At 45.3% G+C, this 21043-nt stretch overlaps 1 protein-coding gene across 3 annotated transcripts in view; it reads left to right on the top strand.

Moving 5' to 3' along the window:
- Nucleotides 1-129: 129 nt before the first annotated feature.
- FANCI (FA complementation group I) overlaps nt 130-21043 on the top strand; it is a 24246-nt gene continuing 3332 nt past the window's right edge. The window contains exons 1-34 of one of the 3 annotated variants that reach the window (XM_014886337.2): nt 130-213; nt 296-368; nt 876-1006; nt 1379-1535; nt 1614-1671; nt 2106-2147; nt 2416-2539; nt 3459-3544; nt 3720-3852; nt 4083-4175; nt 4671-4807; nt 5602-5782; nt 6355-6442; nt 7601-7731; nt 8373-8443; nt 9336-9450; nt 9849-9971; nt 11062-11130; nt 12191-12292; nt 13108-13290; nt 13385-13506; nt 13888-14052; nt 14303-14482; nt 15762-15925; nt 16328-16404; nt 16848-16964; nt 17673-17724; nt 18278-18405; nt 18534-18602; nt 18730-18817; nt 19123-19307; nt 19939-19995; nt 20079-20138; nt 20840-20926. In XM_014886337.2, coding sequence (XP_014741823.2) covers nt 130-213; nt 296-368; nt 876-1006; nt 1379-1535; nt 1614-1671; nt 2106-2147; nt 2416-2539; nt 3459-3544; nt 3720-3852; nt 4083-4175; nt 4671-4807; nt 5602-5782; nt 6355-6442; nt 7601-7731; nt 8373-8443; nt 9336-9450; nt 9849-9971; nt 11062-11130; nt 12191-12292; nt 13108-13290; nt 13385-13506; nt 13888-14052; nt 14303-14482; nt 15762-15925; nt 16328-16404; nt 16848-16964; nt 17673-17724; nt 18278-18405; nt 18534-18602; nt 18730-18817; nt 19123-19307; nt 19939-19995; nt 20079-20138; nt 20840-20926 — 3732 coding nt within the window. Of the gene's footprint in view, nt 214-295; nt 369-875; nt 1007-1378; nt 1536-1613; nt 1672-2105; nt 2148-2415; nt 2540-3458; nt 3545-3719; nt 3853-4082; nt 4176-4670; nt 4808-5601; nt 5783-6354; nt 6443-7600; nt 7732-8372; nt 8444-9335; nt 9451-9848; nt 9972-11061; nt 11131-12190; nt 12293-13107; nt 13291-13384; nt 13507-13887; nt 14053-14302; nt 14483-15761; nt 15926-16327; nt 16405-16847; nt 16965-17672; nt 17725-18277; nt 18406-18533; nt 18603-18729; nt 18818-19122; nt 19308-19938; nt 19996-20078; nt 20139-20839; nt 20927-21043 lie in introns of those variants that run through there. The other 2 variants (XM_088172611.1, XM_088172610.1) reach the window with 2 other exon arrangements.

Raw genomic sequence — 21043 nt, 5'->3', positions numbered from 1 at the left:
CCTGCCCCCCGCGGGACTCGAACTCGCGGCCCCGGCCCCGGGAAGCGCGCGCCGGGGGCGGGAGCTGTTTCCCGGGTGACGCGCGGGCACTTCCGGGCGGGAATTTCGGGGTTCGGAGCCGCGGCCCCAATGGCGCAGCGCATCCTGTCGCTGGCGGCCGAGGAGGGCTCCGAGCGGCTGCAGGAGGCCCTGCAGGGCCTGGCGGAGGGCGAGGTGCGCGGGGCCCGCGGGCCGGGCGGGGATGCGCCGCCGGGGCCGCTCCGCGGGCGGCTCACAGAGTGCCCTTCTCTTGCAGCTGGGTGACATGGTGACCAGGCAGGCCCTGAAGGGCAGGGAGACGGCGGCTCTGCTGAGAGGGATCTTCAAAGGTGGGTGATGTGTGAGCTGCGCTCGGGGGGTGCAGCCCGCGCCCAGCAGCACTGCGAAGTGTCACTTTTGGTAAAAACCGGCTCGCCAGGGCTGTCACAGGGAAGCACGACATCCATAAATACGTGCCGGGAGATAGCAAACTGGACTAGATGAGCTCGTGGTAAGTGCGATTTACTGTTGAGAGCCCTCAGGTACTTGCAGTAGGACTGAGCTGGTCAGATGACAGCTCGTTGCCAAGCTGGTTCTTCTCAAAATTTTGACACTTCGTGATCCCTGGCAGCAGGTTGAGTGAACCACAGGATGTGATAACAGGGTGGCCGACTAATTTATCCAAGTATCTAATTTCCTGTTCTCTGGGATTTTTTTACTTATTTTGTCGGATAGGTAAAATAGGAAGTTGCAGCCAGGTGACAGTTTATCCTGGCTGATTTCCGGTAGTTTAGCAACATGCTGTTACTTGCATAACATTTTCCCCGTTTTTTCTCCCTCTATTTGCTTGCTGTAAGGCTCCCCCTGTTCCCAGAGAAGCGGTGTTCTCAGGAGACTCCAGGTTTACAAGCACTGCGTCCCGCTAGTGGAGTCAGGGGACCTACATTTGGGCAAGGTGTCTGAAATCATAGGACTGCTGATGCTGGAGGTAAAGCTCCTTTGGCCTGGCTTTCCTGGGCTCTGCTGAGTATAACTTAGTATGTAAACTGAGATACTTCACTGAGCCACTGAGGAAAATTAGTATCCTTTCCATGGATCTTCCCTAGACTAAGTTAAATGGCTCTGTGTGTGAATTTGATTATCTTTAGATGCTTAGTCTTAGGCTCAAAACTCTAAACCTATAATCACATTTAACAATCTGTTCTGTAAGAAAACGGTACATAATAGAGATCTCAGGGCTGAATTTTCCTTTAAAGGGAGCATTTCCCTGTAAGAAATTCTGTCTTCTGCTGGGTTTTGGTGACATTCCGTGGCATTCCGTGTGCTGCCTCAGGCTCTCTCCTGTTGTCTGTTCTCTCAGGCCCGCCAGCTGCCAGGCCATGCATTAGCAGAGCTTGCCAACCTGTTTGTGGATGTTATTAAAGGGGGCAGCCTGACCAACGGGAAATCCTTGGAGCTGTTTTCCACTGTTCTCACAGCACTGGCAAGTTCAAAGGAGAATCTGGCTTATGGGAAAGGTAATCCCTATCAGCTCCTTTTCTGCAGCTTGTCCTCCCTTCCTCTGGAATCAATTCCTAAGACTTTTGTTTTTTCAGGTGAACTGAATGGGGAAGAGTTTAAGAAACAGCTGATAAATACCCTCTGTTCCAGCAAGTATGTATGTCTGGCAGGTCTCGGTTTTGTGGCAAAATAGTGTTTCACATTGTGCTTGAAAAAAGACATCACCACGAGCTGTGTGTCCTGTCCTCCTTGAATCTGTGCCCTCTGTGACAGTGTCTTCTCTAGTTGGGAAGGCAAGGGAGCACCCTGTTCCCAGATCTTGTCAGACTGTTGCATGAATTGGTCACAAAAAGTGCTTGTTTTTGTTCCTTTTCTGGCATTTGTTATTAAAGGAGCTGGGGCAGTTCACAGCTATGGAAATATGGGTGGTTAGATTGGTGTTTATGATTTTTGGTAGAAATCTGGCTTCTAATTTTAGGATCATAATGTAAAACGAAAATGGTGACATTGAATAATTGTGTAGGAGGGAAGAGCTAAATGATAATCTGGCTTGCTCTCAATCTTCCAACATATCTTTGTTTTACCAGGTGGGATCCTCGCTCTGTAATACATCTTGCCAACATGTTCAGGTAATTATTTTTCTCTTCAACTTCGACTTGTGCTGTGAGCACTTGTGCTGTCTGTGTCCTATTTCACAATCAGTTTGGAGCAAATACAAATAGGAAGTCTGACCATACCAGGCAAAGCACCATGGATGGTTGGTCAATGAGCATCCACACCAGATCCATTTGGATGCAAAACACATCTAAGCGTGGCATCATGGTTTTTATTCCATGTGTAAGTGATCCTTGGCAAATAAACAATGTATTTATGAAAAAAAAATCTTTGATTCAACAGGGATATTCCATTATCAGGAGAGGAGCTGCAGTTTGTGGTGGAAAAGATCCTGAGGATGTTCTCCAGATTAGACCTGCAGGAAATTCCCCCTCTGGTCTATCAGCTGCTGCTGCTTTCTGCAAAGGTAAAAGCTCACAGAAGCTGGATTCCCCCAGGTTTATTCCATCAGAAAAAAAAATGTCCAGAGTGATCTATATTCTGGATTGTGGCAGGGATTTGGATTGATCCAAACACAACAGAACATCATTAGGTTTTGTTTCTTCTAGCTCTATCTAGCCTGAAGAAGCTGACTGCTCAGAGAAAGATGGGACCTTGGTCTTCCTTGTGGGAAGAGAAGCAAATCTTTGGGAAATAAGGGATGAGCACAGACCTAGCAGATAGCAGAGAGGATTGGGTTTTTTTTCAGTGTGGTTTTGCTCACTCTCTGTGATCTGCATGCTACAACAATAGCTCATGCACTATGATTGACTACTGGGCTGTAGTATGACTTGTACTAGGAATGTGTCATCTCCTGTGCTCTTCTCCAGAGCAGAGACTGCCAGGGACATCTCTGCCCTTTGACAGGGTGATCTGGCTGTTTTCCTTGCTTCATTTGTGACCAAGTCAATACCAAAATGATCCAAAGACAAATTATACGTGTGTTATAGAGGGTCAGTAGGGTCCACTGCCAAAATGTATTGTTACATTTAAGGTTAGGAGTTTGAAAGCCTTCCCAATTGATTAAAACATAAAGGATCCTTTCTAATTAATAACAACTTCAAAAAAAAAAAAAAAGACAATCAGAACACCCCAGAGCTTGAGCTTCTTCCAGCTATTCGATAATGCAGTCAGAAGAAATAAGTGCAGTCAAAAGAAATATGAAAACTAGAAATCTGGAAATATGAAAACTGGAAATGAGCCATACAGGAGCACTCACCTGCCTTAGCAATTTATGGAGGGAAATGAAAGATACCCTGAGATTTGTGGCAGGTGAGGGAATTGAGTATTGTTCTCTGGTATACTGCAGGCCCTGCAATGGCTTAATGTAGTGTTCTGCCTTGCAGGGCAGTAAGAAGACTGTTCTGGAAGGAATCATCAGTTTTTTCAATCAGCTGGATAAGAAACAGAAGGAAGAACAGAGGGTTCCACAGTAAGTTCTTGCTCTGTCACGCCCTTTCTTTACTACCTGTATTTGTAGCCACACTGGTCCTGCCCAGGGCTCCTTGAATTTGAACAGTTAAACCTCGTACAAGAACATCTTTCTCGATCCATAAGGAATAATTTCTGGCTTTGGAAACCTTGTTATTTTCTGGTAAAACTTACAGGTCAGTGGACCTTGAGGTGGCCACAATGCCCCTGGACCAGCTCCGCCACGTGGAAGGCACTGTTATTCTCCACATTGTTTCTGTCATCAACCTGGACCAGGACCTGGGAGAGGAGCTAATTAGACATCTGAAGGTATGCAAAGATGGAGCAGCCACTGTTCTTGAAGATACTGAAGCAGAGTTTAAAAACTTAGTTTATTATCTGGACAAGGGATTTAATAATTTTTATGATTGCAGTCAGGTTCTCTTTAGTTAGTGCTGTGATAAGTTTGAAGAGACTTGTGCCTGTGATGGCTTCCTGGATTTCCAGGGTGTTTCAGTTGAACATAACAAGTTTTCTCACTGCTCCTTGCTGTTTCCTAGGCTGAGCAACAGAAGGACCCTGGTAGAGCCCTGTGTCCCTTCAGTGTGGCCCTTCTGCTGTCAGTTGCTGTAAAACACAGACTGCAAGAGCAGGTATGTGCTTGATAAGCTTGCAGAGAACTTCCATGGGGATGCATTCTGCACTCCTGTAAAGGAAAGGAAGCGTGGTTAAGTCAGAGTCCCATCAGAATTAAGCTTAAAATGGTTTCAGGATGTTCATGGGTAGGCAGTTAGATCGCTGGTATGCTGTACTTTACTAAACGCTGTAAAAAGACTCTGAGCAATATCACGATTTTCCAGCGTAGTGATTCCTGTGGGTTGGTATTGTAGGATGAGAAGAAAAGCAGTCTTATTTTTCTAATGTTTTGGCTCTGTGGTGGCCACATGAAGAGCATCTGGCAGCAAGTCACCCTCCTTGAGGCACTTAATGAGACTGGTGTATTTGTCCTGACAAAGAAATTAGTTAAAAAATTTGGCAGGCTGTAGTGGAACTTGTGTCTGGCTGGTGCTCTTACTGGAACATACTCAAGACTATGCAGGTCACATTTCAAAGATCATTTCCTCACACTTAATGATTTTATGTTCCAGATATTTGATTTCTTGAAAACATCAATCACAAGAAGCTGCAAGGACTTGCAGTTCCTTCAGGCTTCCAAGTTTCTGCAGGATTTGTTTCCTCAACAATATGATATAACTGCTGTCATTCTGGAAGTGGTGAAAAATAGGTGAGTTGCTGCCACGTGCTGCAGAACATTCAATGGACTTTAGGAGTGGGGAGAGTTTCAGCTTTGTTAAAACACTCTGGGATGCTAAATACTTCTGACCATGTGCCGGCAGGGATCAGTGTCAAAATCCAAAGGTTTTATCCCAGTTTTATATTAGCGAATTAAAAAAAAAAAAACCACAATAACATGCGGCTGTATAAATCTGTTCATTCTACCTCAGATCTCAGGATCTGGTGGTACAAAGGACTAAACTGATCAGGGCCTAATCTGCATGTTGAGTCATGCTGCTGGCTGTAGTTTGTGTTCTGATCAAGGGATGAGGAATAGGTTTCACCGTTTAAGCTGGTTCACTGGTTAGTCCTTTAAACATCCTGTGGGATAGCTTTGGTCTGTCACCAGTTGTCCTTTAGTTTGATGGGAGGCATTCCTCTTCTCTTTTTCTCCGACTTGAAGATCTTGACATCAGTAGGGTACTCGTGCATCCCAGCTGTAGCCTGCTGTTATGTTGGAAGTCAGACCTGAGGGCACGTCATTCCCAACAGTGAGGAAACCTTTGGGCTGGAAAGGAATTCTGATGAAGAACCAGGACTGCAGAGGTGTGCTGAGCACCTGCCCCTCAGCCTAAGGACAGTCACAGGGTTGTGAGGGCTGTCATCTTCCCTGCTGTCATCAAGTATCTCTCACTGCTCCTTTGGACCCTGCAATGACTGCAGAAGATTTTACCTCTGCTCTAAAGTTTAGATTAGACTATGACTCAGTTGTTTCTTTCCTTATCTGTTTAATATTTTCCTCAGTGCATTTGGTTGGGACCATGTTACTCAGGGCCTGGTGGATCTTGGCTTCAGCCTAATGGAGTCCTATGAACCAAAAAAGCCCTTTGGAGGAAAAGCTGCTGATAACAGTCATGGCCTTTCAAAAATGCCAGCCCAGCAGGCTTGCAGACTGGGAGCAAGTATCCTGCTGGAAACGTTTAAGGTAGTGTATCTTCTGGAGAGGGCTTTTTTTGGTAGAACAACTCTGGTTTTGTTCTCTCTTGGTAAATGATGTCAAAACCTTGCCTGCTATATCCATTGTGAGTGTTTTGCAAACAGTGCTAGATTTTGGCTCCTGTTTGCCCCTTTCCAGATGGAAGAGGCCATCCTCAGGAAGATCTAATTCTAATCTCTTCCTGCTGTCATGATACTTGTGTAATCCCTATTACAGTTTCCAAGAAACTGCAGAGGTAGAGAAGGTAGAGAAATTCAGAGGTACAAATAAAATCTGACAAGGTGGGGTTGAAACCCATTCATCTTCACCAAATTGGTAAATTTTCATCCCATAGACCATTGGAACCATTATGTTCTGAGTGTACTGTGTGTGCTGGTTCTGATTGTCCTTGGATGAAATCTGAATCAATCTGTGTGGATTTAGCTGAAAGGGGATTTCTGGTGGCCATCCTTGTTTACCTGTCCGATCTGGATTTTCTTTGTACTGTACAATGCCTGTGCTGTGAAGTACAGAAATATCTCAAAGGTTTTGATTTTTATTTATTGTTCTTCCTCATTCAGGTTCATGAGCCCATCAGAAGTGATATTCTTGAGCAGGTCCTGAACAGAGTCCTCACGAAAGCAGCGTCTCCTGTCAGCCACTTCATAGGTAACAGAAAAGAGAGAGAAATGTGCTCTGCTCTGTTGGCAGTCACAACACAGCTCCTCAAAACACATTATAGAATCACAGAATTTGGTTTGAGTTGGATGGGACCTTTGAAGGTCATCTAGTCCACTGCCTTGTAATGAGCATGGAGATCTTCACCAGAACAGGTTGCTCAGAGTATCATCCAACCTGACCTTGAATGTTTCCAGGGATGGGGCATACACCACCTCTCTGGGCAGCCTCTGCCAATGTTTCACCATGCTCACTATAAAAAATTTCTTCTTTATATCCACTCTGAATCTACCTTCTTTTAATGTAAAACTATTAGCCCCATTCTTATCACAGCAGCTACTGATAAAAAGTCTGTCTTCGTCTTATAAACCCCATTTGAGTACCAAAAGGCTACAACATGATCTTCCCAAAGTCTGCTTCTCCAGGCTGACTGACCCCAACTCTCTCAGCCCATCTCAATAGTGCAGGTGCTCCAGCCCTCTGAGCATTTTTGTGCCCCTCTGGACCTGCTCCAACAGGTCTCTGTCTTGCTTGTGCTGAGGACCCCAGAGCTGGACATAGTACTTGAAAGTACTCCAAAGTCCACTCTCACCAGAGTGGAGTAGAGGAGGAGAATTCCCTCCTTCAACCTTCTGGCCAAGCTACTTTTGCAGCCCAGGATGTGATTTGGTTTTTGAAGCATCTGCTGAAGTCACCTGAAGCCAAGAAAATTAGTTGTTCCTTCTCCTCTGACTGAGGTTTTTGCCTTGTATTCATGACAGGTGAAAAGTATGTTTGCAGGCAGTTGCCATGGAACAGCTGACACACAGAAAGTCAGAATCATCAGTCAGTTGCCTGTTCACGTTCCCAGCCTTGCCTTCACCTCGTCCTTAGGCTTGGGAGCTTCTGGGGCTGCTGGGATGTCAGTGCTGCAGCCTCTTCCCTTGCATCTCAGTGCCCTCTGGTGGGGTGAGGCCCTTCAGCTGGACTGGGAGCATTTTTAACACTTGGTGCCTGCAGTAGATTCAATTTGTCGATGCTCATTTTATCATGACCTCTGTCATGGAAGGTCTTTGATTAGTCTGGAATTGTTAGCTCTACAGACATCTTCTGCTCAGGCTTTTCTGGCCCCTTGGCATCAGCTGTTCTTTTTGCCCTTTTATTTTTCAGACTTGCTGTCCAATATTGTTGTGTCTGCTCCTCTCGTGCTTCAGACTTCATCCTCCAAAGTCACAGAGACCTTTGACAATTTGTCCTTTCTGCCCATTGACACAGTGCAAGGGCTCCTCCGTGCAGTACAGGTAAAGCTTTGCATTTCTCCATGCATCTCCTTGCTAGTTCAGTTCCAGTGACAGCTCTGGGCCACAATTATATGCATGATCTGATAACCCTCCTCATGAAATAAGCCTTCGTTCTCTGCTGTGGGTTGTCCGGTGTAGCATGCAACTGTTCTTCAAGCATGGATTTGCATGTGCCCTCTAGCAAAAAGCATATGGTGTGGTCTGGCACGGGACCAAAACTGGTCTGTGCTGTCCTTTCATCTGGAAGATGCCCTGATGCTGTACCCTGTAGAAAACTAAGTCTACAGTGTTTAGCTGAACAGCTGTAGCTGTCACGTTGATTTTTCTCCTTCCAGGCTCCGTGTCAGTATTCCTCTTTGCCTGGGCTTAGATACTGCCCTGGTGTTTTAACTTACCTGCTTTGTCCAACCTGTTATTTTCCTAAACCCTTGCACTCTGTCCTCACTAACCTGCTTAAGGTGTCTCACTGCCACAACTCTATGGGTTTTCTTGTCTATTTTTAAATGTTTTGGTTTTCCTACTGTACTGATGACAGTACTGGAAATGTAGGGCCAGATGGACCTGAGGAAGATGAGCTCATATGCCCCAAGGGCTTGGCATGCCTTTGTGCTTTTCTCTCCAAAGGTTATTTTCCTTTCCAGCCTCTGCTCAAAGTCAGCATGTCAGTGAGGGACTCCCTGATACTTGTTCTCCAAAAAGCTATCTTTTCCAGGTAAGCTGAGGAGGGGATTATTTGAAAAAATTTTTACAACTCATTTATGGTTTTGGACCAGAAGTATTTTTTACTTTGGTTAAGTATCTTCTTACAGTGTTCTTCCCATAACTAGATAGTGTCCTGTCCCTTTAGCCTGGAATTGTGGCACAGTCACAACAGTCAGTCACAACTCCATTGAACAGAGACACAAATCCCAACCCCCATCTGAATGAATGGGCTTTGCCAGTTCAGAAAGCTGTTGGGAACTCCAAATACATAGGCAAAATTAAAACCAATTCCAACATGTGTCTAGCACAGCTGAATACATCCAGGGAGGATCTGGAAGGAACCACTGACCAGAATGCTGAGCTGCCATGTTACCTCTGATCCCTTACAAGGTGTTTTCTTGGTCATGTTTTGAGCAAACCATCCTTCTGTGATTGTAGACTGGATTTTGTTGGCCAGTGGCTGCCTGGCTATGAATATAGAATTCAAAATTTAGGATCATTTTTCAAAGCAAGGACTTGATCTTGAGAAAGACTTGGCATTTCTGTGGGCAAAGCAAAACACTGAGTTTTTATGAGGAATTTTCCAACTCTGAGTCTGTGACACTCTCCAGCTTTCAAGGGATATTTAATGCTTGGGTCTTGGCCTGAGTTCTCCCTGAGTACGAGCATTGTACGGACAGAAAGGAGATTGAATGTTGTGAGAGTGTAGAGCAGGAGAGTTTCCAGCAAACTGCCCAGCTCTTGACTGTTTGTACTGCCCTTTTGGGAAATACAGTTGTACAGGGCTAAGCCACCCTGTATTTGTGGGCTTTTTTTCATTGCTGAGTTGGTATTTTATGTGCTTCTGAGTTTCTTGCTTCCATGTTTCCTTACATAACCCTCTTTCCTGTCCCAATTCCCAGGCAGCTCGATGCTCGTAAGGCTGCAGTCGCTGGCTTTTTGCTCCTGTTAAGAAATTTTAAGGTTCTGGGCAGCTTGTCCTCCTCCCAGTGCAGCCAAGCCATTGGTGCCACTCAGGTAAGTGCTGTTCTGCAGTCCTTGTGTGGACATGTGAGATGGTCTGGTGTCTAATATGCACTGTTTGAAAAACTCAAAAGGAAAGTGTTCCCCCAGAATGGAAATACAGCTTTAGTAAGGATTAATCCTGGAAATCCAGTAAGGATTTCTTTCCTGTAAGGAAAGCTGTAGGAAATGCAATGTGCAAAGAAAAGCTGGCCTAGAGATGTTGCTCCTCAAAGTCATTCTCTGTTATAGCACCAGTATTCTGGGGAGCGTTCCTGCTGCTCCATGACAATGATGAGGAGCCTGGCAGCACAAGGACTGTCTCAGTGATTGTTCAGGGGCCAGACCCTTACCACCTTGCTCCTGTGCTGTGATATTGTAACTGGTATAACATGACAAATATTCCTTCTCAGGTCCAGGCAGATGTTCATGCCTGCTATAATTCTGCAGCTAATGAGGCCTTCTGCCTGGAAATCCTGGGCAGCCTGAGGCGATGTTTGAGCCAGCAAGCAGACGTTCGACTCATGTTATATGAGGTAAACATGGTTTCTTCCGTCTCTTAAACAGCCACAAGCTCTTCTGTGGTCTGATCCTTCTCTAGCCTCAGGTAAATAACAATCATGTTATTGTGAAAAACAGCCTTTCAGCTCAGTTTTGTTCTTCACGGGCCATATGTAACATGTTTTCACTCCTTCTGCTCCTGTTTTTTTGACCATTATAAACCCAAAGACATGCTGATGTATCTTCTTCAGCTCATGTGTAAAGAGCAAAAGTATGTCAAAGTCTGTCTTGCTGTGGTAGGGCCTAGAGAATGGGAAGGATGTTTGATGCCCTGTGAGGAGGAGTGGTATAACAGGCATTGGGTAGATGTGGAGCTGTTGAGAGTTAATTATGGGCTCCAAAGAAAACCCTGTCTGGAGAGTATGGAGAAGCTTCCTTAGAGACTGCATCAGGGATCTGTCTTTTCTTCTCTACTTTTCCAAGTTTCTATAAAAGCTTGGCTGTCCTTAGGTCTGTTGTGATAGGCTTGTTATAAAGGGCCATTTGTGGATGCATATATCTTAGTTTGTGTTATAACCATGGGGTACCACCTTGAGAAAAAAAAAAACCTGTACAGGTCACAGAGGTTTTGTTTCCTTCTTGTCTTGAGTTGGATTGACCTTTGATGAGCTGCAAGTTCTGTGTGTATTCATCACTGTTGCTAGAAAACTTGTGCTTGCTTTATCCATCCACTGAGTTTTCTCAGTCTGCAGGATTTGTTCCCTCCTACAGTTTCCCCACTGGCTTGTTTTGCCTTTGAAGCAGGGCTTCACAGTTTGAAGTTGGATCTTGTGCTAGTGTTAAATAGCAGTGAAAGTCACTCTGGGCTTGATGCCACCGCTGCTAGGGAGATACAGCTTGTGAGAGGGCCCCTGTGAGGAAATTCATACTTTTTCTGATTCATACCTTCTTTCTGTGGTGCCTTTGCTTTGCCAGGTATGGAGTTTTACACTGAGCACATTGTTACTTCCCCATGGTTCCTTGCAGTGCCAAAGTGTCGTTGCTGTCTTATGACGCCAACTTATTGTGCCTGTGGTTCATTTTCTCTGCTGTGTCAGCCAACTTGTCCTTCCTTCCTGTCTCCAGGGTTTTTATGATGTCCTTCGCAGGAACTCCCAGCTGGCCAGCTCTATAATGGAAACACTCTTGTCCCAGGTAAAGGCCTGCTCGTGGTGGGGCTGGAGGGACTCTTGAGAATTCTGCACTTCAACCAGTTTGGCAAACAAATCAGGTTAAATATTGGGGAAATTGTTCTCCCTCACACTGGAAGCATGTCTGAGTGCTGTGACACTTCCCTAAGGAGGCATTCAAACCCCTGCTACGCTGAGGGAGCAGACTGGGTAAACGTCTGGAGACAGGTTCATTTCCTGCCATAGGGTGGCAGAGGAAGGATCTCTTGGAGCTCTTTCCAACCCTTCAGTTATTAGGTGCTGTGGGAAGTGTGAGCCCAGAGAAGTTCTTTGTGCTTTCCCTGTTCCTTAGCAGTGCATAGCAGTTACCCTCACATAGTTCCCCAAGGATATCTGCTGACACAGTAATTATTGTTGCTGTCCTCCCATCGGGAGAATACCCAAGTCCATGTAGGATCTGGGAGGATTAACTCATCCCCCAGCAGTGTTGCTCATGGCAACAAGACAATCACATTTCCTCAATCCATTGGACAGGCTGTGCTTTCTTTGAGACAAGTAATTTTCTTCCCTTTAATCATCCAAAGAGTTCATGCTGACTAATTCCAGCTTTCCCATGACAGTATAGGGTCTGAGAAAGAAACATGAACAGAGCCAAGACAGCTTTTGGGTAACAGAGGGCACTTAATAGTAAGTTGGTGTAAAGGTGTAAAATTTTACAGCATCATTATGTATCTATAACTTTCTATAGCAGCAGCTATTGATCCTCACTGTTTAAGGAGGGGTAACACTGCAGGTGAGGTGCAAGTGAAGTTACTTGTTGAGGCAACACAACAGCAAGTGGTCAGCTAATCTTGTTTTAGGGCACTGACGTGTCCTGGCTGAGGTACAGGAGCAACTCAAGAAGGGATTTTAATCACCAGTAGAGCAGAGAATGTGGCTCATGTACTTGTACAGTCTCCTTATCACAGTGCCAGGTTTTGCTCTCTAGAATGGGGTACAAAGATTATTGTACTCTGTTTTCAAACATCCTAAGAGGCTCAGTTACCAAGTAACTGGTTATTTTTATTTCTTGTTTTCTGTGACAGATAAAGCAATATTACTTGCCCCAGCCAGACCTCCTGCCTCCACTCAAACTAGAGGGATGTATTATGGCTCAAGGAGATCAAATCTTTCTGCAAGAACCACTGGTAAGATCTATATTGGTTGGTCACAGCTGCAAGCTCATCTTTTACTAGCATTTTAGTTGTCTTCCTACATGAGCTGAATACCTTGTGCTTCTTCAGCCTCTTCTAGCCTGAAGCAATTCTTTTAATGGCACCAGATCTGGGCATCTCACCCCTGCCTCAGGCTATTTATTAGAGCTCCCCAAGCATAGTGGTTGTGGGGACCTGTGTGAAAAATGCTCTGGGAGTAGTGTTCTTCTGTTATCCTCTACTGAGTTCACCCTGCAGGGCTTTTTTCCCTCCTTTAACTTAATTCCACATAAAATAGTTGTGCCAGGTGTGTGTGTAGCAGGAGGAAGGATTTGTTCTTTGGTTTTGCTCCTTTGAAATTGTTGGAGATGAGACCTCAACGATTTGTTGGATTTCTAAGGGAACGAATTCAAATTAATCATTTTGTTTCCCCCTAAGGAAGCTTGTGTGCAGTAGCACACCCAGGAAGGGAGCAGACACTTCAGCTAGAGTGAGAGTCCCTTTGGAAATTCCTTTTCCGTCTCCTTCAGTACCTGAGGTGTCTGCGTAGAGGGAGCAGTGGGAGTTAAGTCTTTACATCCCATCTGGAAAAGCTCAGGCAGAGAGCACTGTCTAAAGCTGGAACTGAGTAGCTGTGTGTGAGATTACTGATCCCCTCAATTTGGGAACGAGGCATATCCTCAAGACTCAAGGCACTTACAAAGGCAGCTACAGCTCTTCACATCCCCCCATAAGAGTCTGGCCCATGTCCACTTCTGCCAGTGACCTCCAGTTCAGAGGCTGTGTGACTGTGTGGCTGCTTCCTCCAGGCCCACCTGCTCTGCTGCATCCAGCACTGTCTCTCCTGGTACAAGAGCACTGTGCATCTGTGCCAAGGAGCTGAAGATGACGAGGAGGAGGAGGAGGATGTGGGATTTGAGCAAAACTTTGAAGAGATGTTAGAATCTGTCACACGACGAATGATCAAGAGCGAATTGGAAGACTTTGAACTGGTAAATCAGATTTTCAGTTTGACTCAGTGGGAGAAGACGCTGATTTCTTTTCAGGTTTTGAAAAGATTTTTCACTTGTTTCCTTTACCTTTCAGGATAAATCAGCAGATTTTTCACTGTCTTCTGGTGTTGGTGTGAAAAATAACATCTATGCCATTCAGGTGATGGGAATTTGTGAGGTTCTGATTGAGTACAATTTCAAAATCGGGAATTTCAGGTAAAATATTATATCTTACCCTCTAGCACTAGCTGTGCTATTATTTGCTCAGCTCTTTGGAGTACAGCCTCATTGCAGGCACAGGATGGTAGTGCCAACACAGAATCAGTGATCTGAGCTTGAGTGCCTGGTGGCACAGCCACTCACAGAGCCTTGGGGAGTGTTCTCCTTTGGAATGTCATGTATTGTGGGAGATGGGACCTGACATCTTGTAGAAGAGTAGGTTGAGGAGGATTGGGTGAAGTATACACTGGAGGCAGAGAGATGTAATAGGTTTCATCATTTAGGCAGTGTCATTGTGTAATTTGGCAGCTGAAGCTTCAAATGGGAAGCTCCAATAATGCATTTTCTCCGTTAATGCTTTCTACTCTTTTATTGCAGTAAGAACAAGTTTGAGGATGTCCTAGGCCTGTTTACATGTTACAACAAACTCTCTGAAATCCTGAGGGAGAAAGCTGGAAAGAACAAATCTGCCTTGAGCAACAAAACTGCACGGAGCTTCCTGTCCATGGGTTTTGTATCTACTCTGCTCACAGCTCTGTTCAGGTGAGAAGGTGTTCAGTCCTCTTGTGGAGCAGAGCCAGACATCAATTCAAAACATGTGTTAGTGTGCCTGGAAGGGCTGCTGCAGCTCTTCGAGTGTTCACTACAAGCTACCAAAACAAAGAATCTTTTCCACCCTCAGTTCAGCCAGAGATTTTATTTGCAAATGCATGTTAAGTTTTGGCTCTCACAGGGCATCCCTGAGTTTGCTGTGTGCATCCCCAGTTCCCTGACAGTTCTGCTGGTCCCGCAGGGACAATGCCCAGAGCCACGAGGAGAGCCTGGCTGTGCTGCGCTCCAGCACGGAGTTCCTGCGCTACGCTGTCAGTGTCGCTCTGCAGAAGGTGCAGCAGCTGGAGGAGACGGGACAAACGGACGGACCAGACGGACAAAACCCAGAGAAGATGTTCCAGAACCTCTGCAAAATCACACAGTGAGTCAGTGGGGCATGTGGAGACATCAGCAATGCATTTAGGAGATTTTTGATTGTCAGGTGGGGTTTTGAAAGAAGAATGCAGTCCAGAACTGTTTAAACTGTTGTTGTTGCTGGGTTGAGGTCACTGCCTTTCTGTGCCCCTGGAGAGATCAAGTGGAGGCACTAGAGTTCCTGTGCCATAGTGAGTGATATAGCTTTAATAACTTGGCCTGGAAGAACCAAATGCCATCAAACATTTTCAGCCTCTTTCTGACTTCTTTCTTGTTCATCACTCATTGTCATAGAGAAGGTAAGATGATTACAGACTGCATTCTTGAGGCCTCTGGAATATAGCAAAGTTAAAATTCACTTTGAGTACTGAACAAAACAGATGTATGAGGGACACAAGCTTTAGAAAGCATTTGTTTAGGACTTCTGCAAGATGCTTGAAGACATTCACGCATCTAATCCTTTGGAAATCCAAGAATGTGAACCATGTAAATGTCTTTTGGAATCTAGGTCATATCTGCATGGGGTCTTTTCAGAGCCCAGTCAGCAGAGAGCACAAAATGCAAATTACCCCTGCCATGCATAATGCCGGTTTTGTGTCTCACCCCAAATAATAGAGGCTATTTTTGTTGCAGTCATTAGGACTACATGTGAGCTACATGTTTTGCGTGATTGGACATTGAAACAGAATAAGATCATCTGTGCAGGCAACAGAACTAATGAGAAGAAAGGAGAGGGAACAAAAAAGGGAAGAAGTGGGGTTAGGAAAGCAGGAAAAAGATGTTTGCCTACAAATAGAAAAGTCTCCTTTGGGCCAAACAATTTTGCTTTCCTCACAGCTTTTTACTTTGCTTTGCCTGCCTTTACCTTTCTGATTTTATTTATAGAAAGCCCTGTAGTGAATTCTGACATTTCACAGTTCTGACATGCCACGAGAAAAGCCCTTTTTGTCACTGGTGGATTTGACACCAGTGGTCAGGGTAGTCTGAGAAAGAGGGAAAGCTGGGTGGAAGAAATGAGTGCATAAAGATGGACTTGAAATGGGACTGGAAGGTCCCCTGGCACCTGGAAAGAATTAAATTATTTAGCTGTGCAGGAAGAATGCAGTAGCTGTTTTCCTGACATTGAAATAAAATCTTCTTAAAAAAGATCTCTTCTCCCACACTTTTTCTCTAGGTAAAAGACCTTGCAATTTAGTTATATTAAAAATGCAATCCTACGAGTAGAATCTAGTTCTTGTCTTGTGCAGCCAGCTTTACTGGAGTAAATCTCATCTCCCATCCCACAGGGTTCTGCTTTGGAGGTACACTTCAATTCCCACCGTTGTTGAAGAATCAGGGAAGAAGAAGGGCAAAAGCATTTCACTTCTGTGCTTGGAAGGTTTGCTGCGGATCTTCAACACGGTGCAGCAGCTGTACTCTGCCAGGATCCCCCAGTTTCTGCAAGCCCTAGGTATGCACATGGTACAATTCTGCTCTGGTTTCTACCCTCCAGGTTCCAGCCCATGTGTGGGCAGGTAGGGACCCAGCACCCTTTATCCATAACTAGGGAGAGATGGCTCTGGTTCCTGTCTCTCAGTAACAAAGTGGGCTTAGTAGCACAGATTTTCACACCAGAGGCCAGTTCTAGAGATATATTTTTCCTGCCTTTATAGAGCTCTCAGTCTGTCAGCAGAGGATAGTTGGGGGCATTAATCTATTTGAAGTTTGCCTTTAACATATTTTTCAGCTCACCATGGTTCTGCAGTCTGTATTCCTCCTCTAGCTGTGAGCAGTCTTTCCCACTTTAGGAAATAAATCCTGTATTCTGCTCTTGGCATTTAGCTTTTTTTCTGCACCTCTCTGTCTCTGCCAGATATTACTGATGGTGACGCAGAAGAAACGGATATTAATGTCACAGAGAAAGCTGCCTTCCAGATCCGACAGTTTCAGGTGAGTACCACTGTGCTGCAAGTGTTCCAAAGCATTTGGGATTCTGGCAGGAAACACTGCTAGCTCTCTGTTGCTTGACCACAGGGTTGAGTATGTGATAGCAACTGTGGCTGATTCACTAGCAGTTCAGAAAAGTTTCTGATCCCTAAGGAAAGCTTCTTCAGGCTACAGAGCTGGGTGGATGTGCATGTGTATTTACAGAACTCTAGGTTCTTCAGTGCAGCATATACTTACCTGAGTATTCTAAAAGTCACACTGACCATATGCAGAACTGTATGTAAGCACTCCTATCAAAAATCAGCACTTGTTCTTGAGAAGAGTCCTGGTTTTGTACTCTTTGTCATTTTCCTTGCTGCTGATCCCTTTATCTGCTTGCAGCTTCTGGTTATTTGCTTATGCAACACGTATTCACACTCAGGGACTGTTTTCCTTCCCCTAATCAGAGGTCCCTGGTGAACCAGCTCAGCAGTGCTGAAGATGACTTCAATGCCAAGGAAACGCAGTCACTCATCACAGTTCTCTCCACATTGTCCAAACTCCTGGATCCAGGCTCACAGCAGGTACTCCTCAGCCTTCATGTGGTGGCTGGCTGTCACAGCCATAGTATGGGAAGGAGGTTATCAGATGGGATTGGCATCTGTGGGCTCTGACATGTGTGTCCTGTCTCCTCCCACACACCACACCAGGTCAAAGGGACAGTTTTGTTACACTGTGAAGGGCTCTCCTGTCACACACCTGCAAGTACACTTAAGAGGAAGTTGTCTTGCCATCCCACTCCTGCACATTCTGATCCTGGCTTTGGGCAGCTGAATGATTTGTTTTCCTGAGCAGGGACTCCTAACATAGCCTAGTGGTGGTGTGGCCTTCACATGGGAGTAGTGGCAAGAAAGGCCAGCAGACTTGTGTCCAGTCCAAACTGGCTGAGTGCCTAAATCCTTCCATGCAAGGAGTCATTTTCTAAAGTGCCCCAATTTTACAAGCTAGGATCTGCATTAACTGTGCCAGAAGTCTGGAGTCATCATTTACCTTAAATTAAATGGAGCTGTTACTCTGTCCAAGGGAATGTATAGCCATTACACTGTCCCGGGTCTCAGCTTTTGACTTGTTAGTAGGTTAAGAGTCCCTTGTGGAACTTTATAGAGCACAGCTGGGTTCTCTGCTCATCTTCCTCTCTTGTGATTCACTGTCTTGAATTTTTGTTATTAGTAGTAGTTTTGTGTTTGGAATTTGAATTATCAAATCATGATGTCTTTTTTCCTCTTACATAGTTCCTTCAATTCCTGACTTGGACAGTTAAAGTTTGCAAAGAAAATGCTCTTGGTAAGTAAGCTTTGAGGAGCACGTTTAGATGTGATATGACAAGTCTGATATTAGACCCTTACATGCTCCGTCCTGGTTTTACCTCTTCGTCAAGATACATTCAGGTCCCATTCTGTGGCAGATTGCCACAACGTTGTGATTATAAATATGAGTATTAGAGAGGGAACTCCATCTCTGAAACTATTAGCATTTCTGAAGGAAAAGAAGCCACTCACATACTTGACTTTTCTCTCTTGTTATTTAGGCTCAAATTGGGATTTATACTCTGGAAAGACAGTACTCTTGCCAGGATTTGTATTGCACTTCCTCAGTGGTTTTGGTCACAATTTTTCTATGACACAACAGCTCCAGTGGGCCATAGTTCCCCTTGAACCATTATATGGGATGCCTGATGTTTTAAACCCTGCTTTTGTAGCTGGGGTATTTTGATAGGATTTTCACTTACTGTTAAATCTATACTGAATCTGAGACTTTCCCTCACTGGATGTCTGATGTTCCTAAGTAGCTAGGAAAGCTCTGCACCTGGCACTGTGTCATTTCCTCTTCCCCACAGAGGATATTTCTTGCTGCAAGGGTTTGCTGTCTCTGCTCTTCAGTGTCCATGTTCTCTACAAGAGCCCTGTGGGTCTCCTGCGGGAACTTGCACAAGACATCCACGCCTGCCTGGGAGATATAGATCAGGTATGATGCAGGAGCAGCTGAGCTTTTCATCACATAGTGCTGTCAGAAGTGAGTGCATCTCTGGTGCAAACTATGTGACAGCAGTTCAAGTTTTACTCACCAGAATTTGTCTTCTGTCCTCTGCCCAGGACATAGAAGTGGAGGGTCGGTGCCATTTTGCAGTAGTGAATGCCAAGACTGCAGCCCCCACTGTCTGTGTGAGTCAGAGCAATGTGTGTGTGTGACACCTGCAGTGTCCAGGGCTACTGTGCTTGGAGCAGCTTGCAGGTTCCCGTTGTGCCAGACTCCTACAAAAACCTGTTTTGTTATTTGTTTCTGTCTCAGCTGCTGGTTCTGGGTCAGGTGGATAAGGTCCTTGAAGAGGTGGATTGGCTTATCAAGAAACTCACCAGTCTGGGGTCAGACACATCAGGTAATGAAAGTGGTCCAGTTCTTACACTTACACCTTTGTCAAAAACAGATAAAGACAGAGAGCAAAAAGATATTTGAGGATTTTGAGATAGCATCATCTGAGTTCAGGTTAAACTTTTCCTTGAGCTGGTTCCACATGAACAAAGTAAGATAAAGCTGTTGTCACAAAATCTCTCCAGTGATTATTTTCCCCTTGCCCCACTGGGGCTTTATGCATCAGACACAAAGATGGTCTTTTGTGCCTCCCACCTGCACAATTGGATTCATTACATATATATTCACCAGATCTTCATGTCTTTCTTCTAGAAGACTCCTCTCAGGCATCAAACCAAACTCAGGCTCTGGAGAAAGGTATAATTCTGCAGCTGGGAACTCTTCTGACAGTCTATCATGAGCTAGTGCAGACTGCACTCCCAGCAGGGAGCTGTGTGGACACACTGCTGAGAAGCCTCAGCAAGACATACACAATTCTCACCTCCCTCATCAAACACGTGAGTGTGCTCTGCTGACAGTGGGCTGCCTCTGAGCTAAAATCCTTCTCCCCATCTGCTGCAGCAAGCTCACAGTGACCCCTGGCAGCAGCTACACTCGGGACTGGGCTGTTGATCTCTTGCAGGAAAGTTGAGCCCTTGTTCTGTTGGCTTTCATGCCCTCAATTTTGTGACCTTTCTGAGCAGTGATAGTTGTAACAGTGGAGATAAAAGGAAAGCTTCTCTCTAGCTGAATTTGGCTTTGCATGGCTCTGAGTTGCTGTTTCCAGCGTGTGCTGTGGGTTCCTCTCCACTACTGTGTGCACAATGAAGGGCACTCACAGTGTTCTCACAGTGCTCACCAGCCCTGCCCTTGCCACTCATTCCCATTCCCTGAAGCAGGACCTGGGGGAACAGGGTCATGAAACACAGGCCTGTGGAGCTCCTTTGAGACGAGGTGGTGACTGCCCCAGAGCTCTCCTCTCAGAGCTCTGGAATGCAGACATGGCACTTGGGATATAACAAGCCACTGGGGAGGATAGTTGTGCAACTCCTGCCCTCCCCACTGTGCCATTGTATGAGCTGCTTTGAGCTCTGCCTGGATCCAGGATGGGAACAGCATACCTAGAAGAAACTCCTGTTTTCCTTGCAGTATATCCAGGCTTGCCGCAGCAGCTCAAATACGATTCCAGGAAGACTGGAAAAGCTGGTGAGTGTGAGCAGATTTCTGGAGAAATGGCTCATTGCTTTGAGTTAGGAGTAACACCAACCTCTCTCTCTGCTCCTTTGCAGGTGAAGCTCTCAGGTTCCCATCTGACCCCACAGTGTTACTCATTCATTACTTACGTACAGGTAAGGCCTAAATTAACTGGCAGAATCACAGCCAGTCTGTCTGATGCTGAGTGGTGTATCAGCTTCAGTACACAGGCACCCTTGGGGATTATTAATCTTCTTGACATGACCTGAGTTTCTTACAGTTCAAGCTTTACTTTGTCAAATATAGTATAAGACATTTCAGCACCATTGGGACTGAGCATGCTGATTTCTGCTTGAGCAGGAAAGAAGCTGGGTTTTAGCTGGGTTTTGTTCCCCTCTGTTCATGTGGGGTTTTTTTGGATGAGATTAATACTGCTGTTAACCACAATGGCAAATAAAGGTCAACAACACTGCAGTCATCACAGTGTGAAGTAATGTGGGTGCCAAAGACTGCAGTGCTGGAGCTGGGATTTATCTGTCTGGAGAGGAACTGGGTACTTGTGTGAGGACCACAGGAATTGTACAACATATTGGGGAAGGTGTCATGGTGTGCAGAGCTGTCCCTGCTGGGGACTTCTCATACATGCACATTTCTGAATGTATAAATTATGAAATTCGTTTCTTGTTTTGTTTGTTTGTTTTTTTAAATCACACCTAATTCCACCCTTGTATCACTACCTGTTACCTAGCTGGTAATGCTGTTGGCTGGCTAGAGCAGGGACTTCTCTGGCCTTTCTTGGCTGGCCTTTCTTCCCTGCTCACCCTCTAATGACACATCTTTTGGCATCCTCCTTCAGAACATTCACAGTGAGAGCTTAAGCTTTGTAGAAGAGAAGAAAAAGAAGAAGAAAGAGGGTGAAGCTGCTGCAGTCTCCACAGTAATGGTAAGACTGACTCACTCCATTAGAACATGGGCTGTAGTCTCAGGATCATATACCTTGAGGCTTGTGGTACCTGGTGGCTTCTTACAGATCACCAGACAATTTGTCATTTGGGCCTTT

Source organism: Sturnus vulgaris, chromosome 13, assembly GCF_052056855.1.
Source record: "Sturnus vulgaris isolate bStuVul1 chromosome 13, bStuVul1.hap1, whole genome shotgun sequence".
Classification (NCBI taxonomy): Eukaryota; Metazoa; Chordata; class Aves; order Passeriformes; family Sturnidae; genus Sturnus; species Sturnus vulgaris.
Note: the sequence above shows the minus strand (reverse complement) of the source record. Positions and strands in the feature narration are given on the sequence as shown.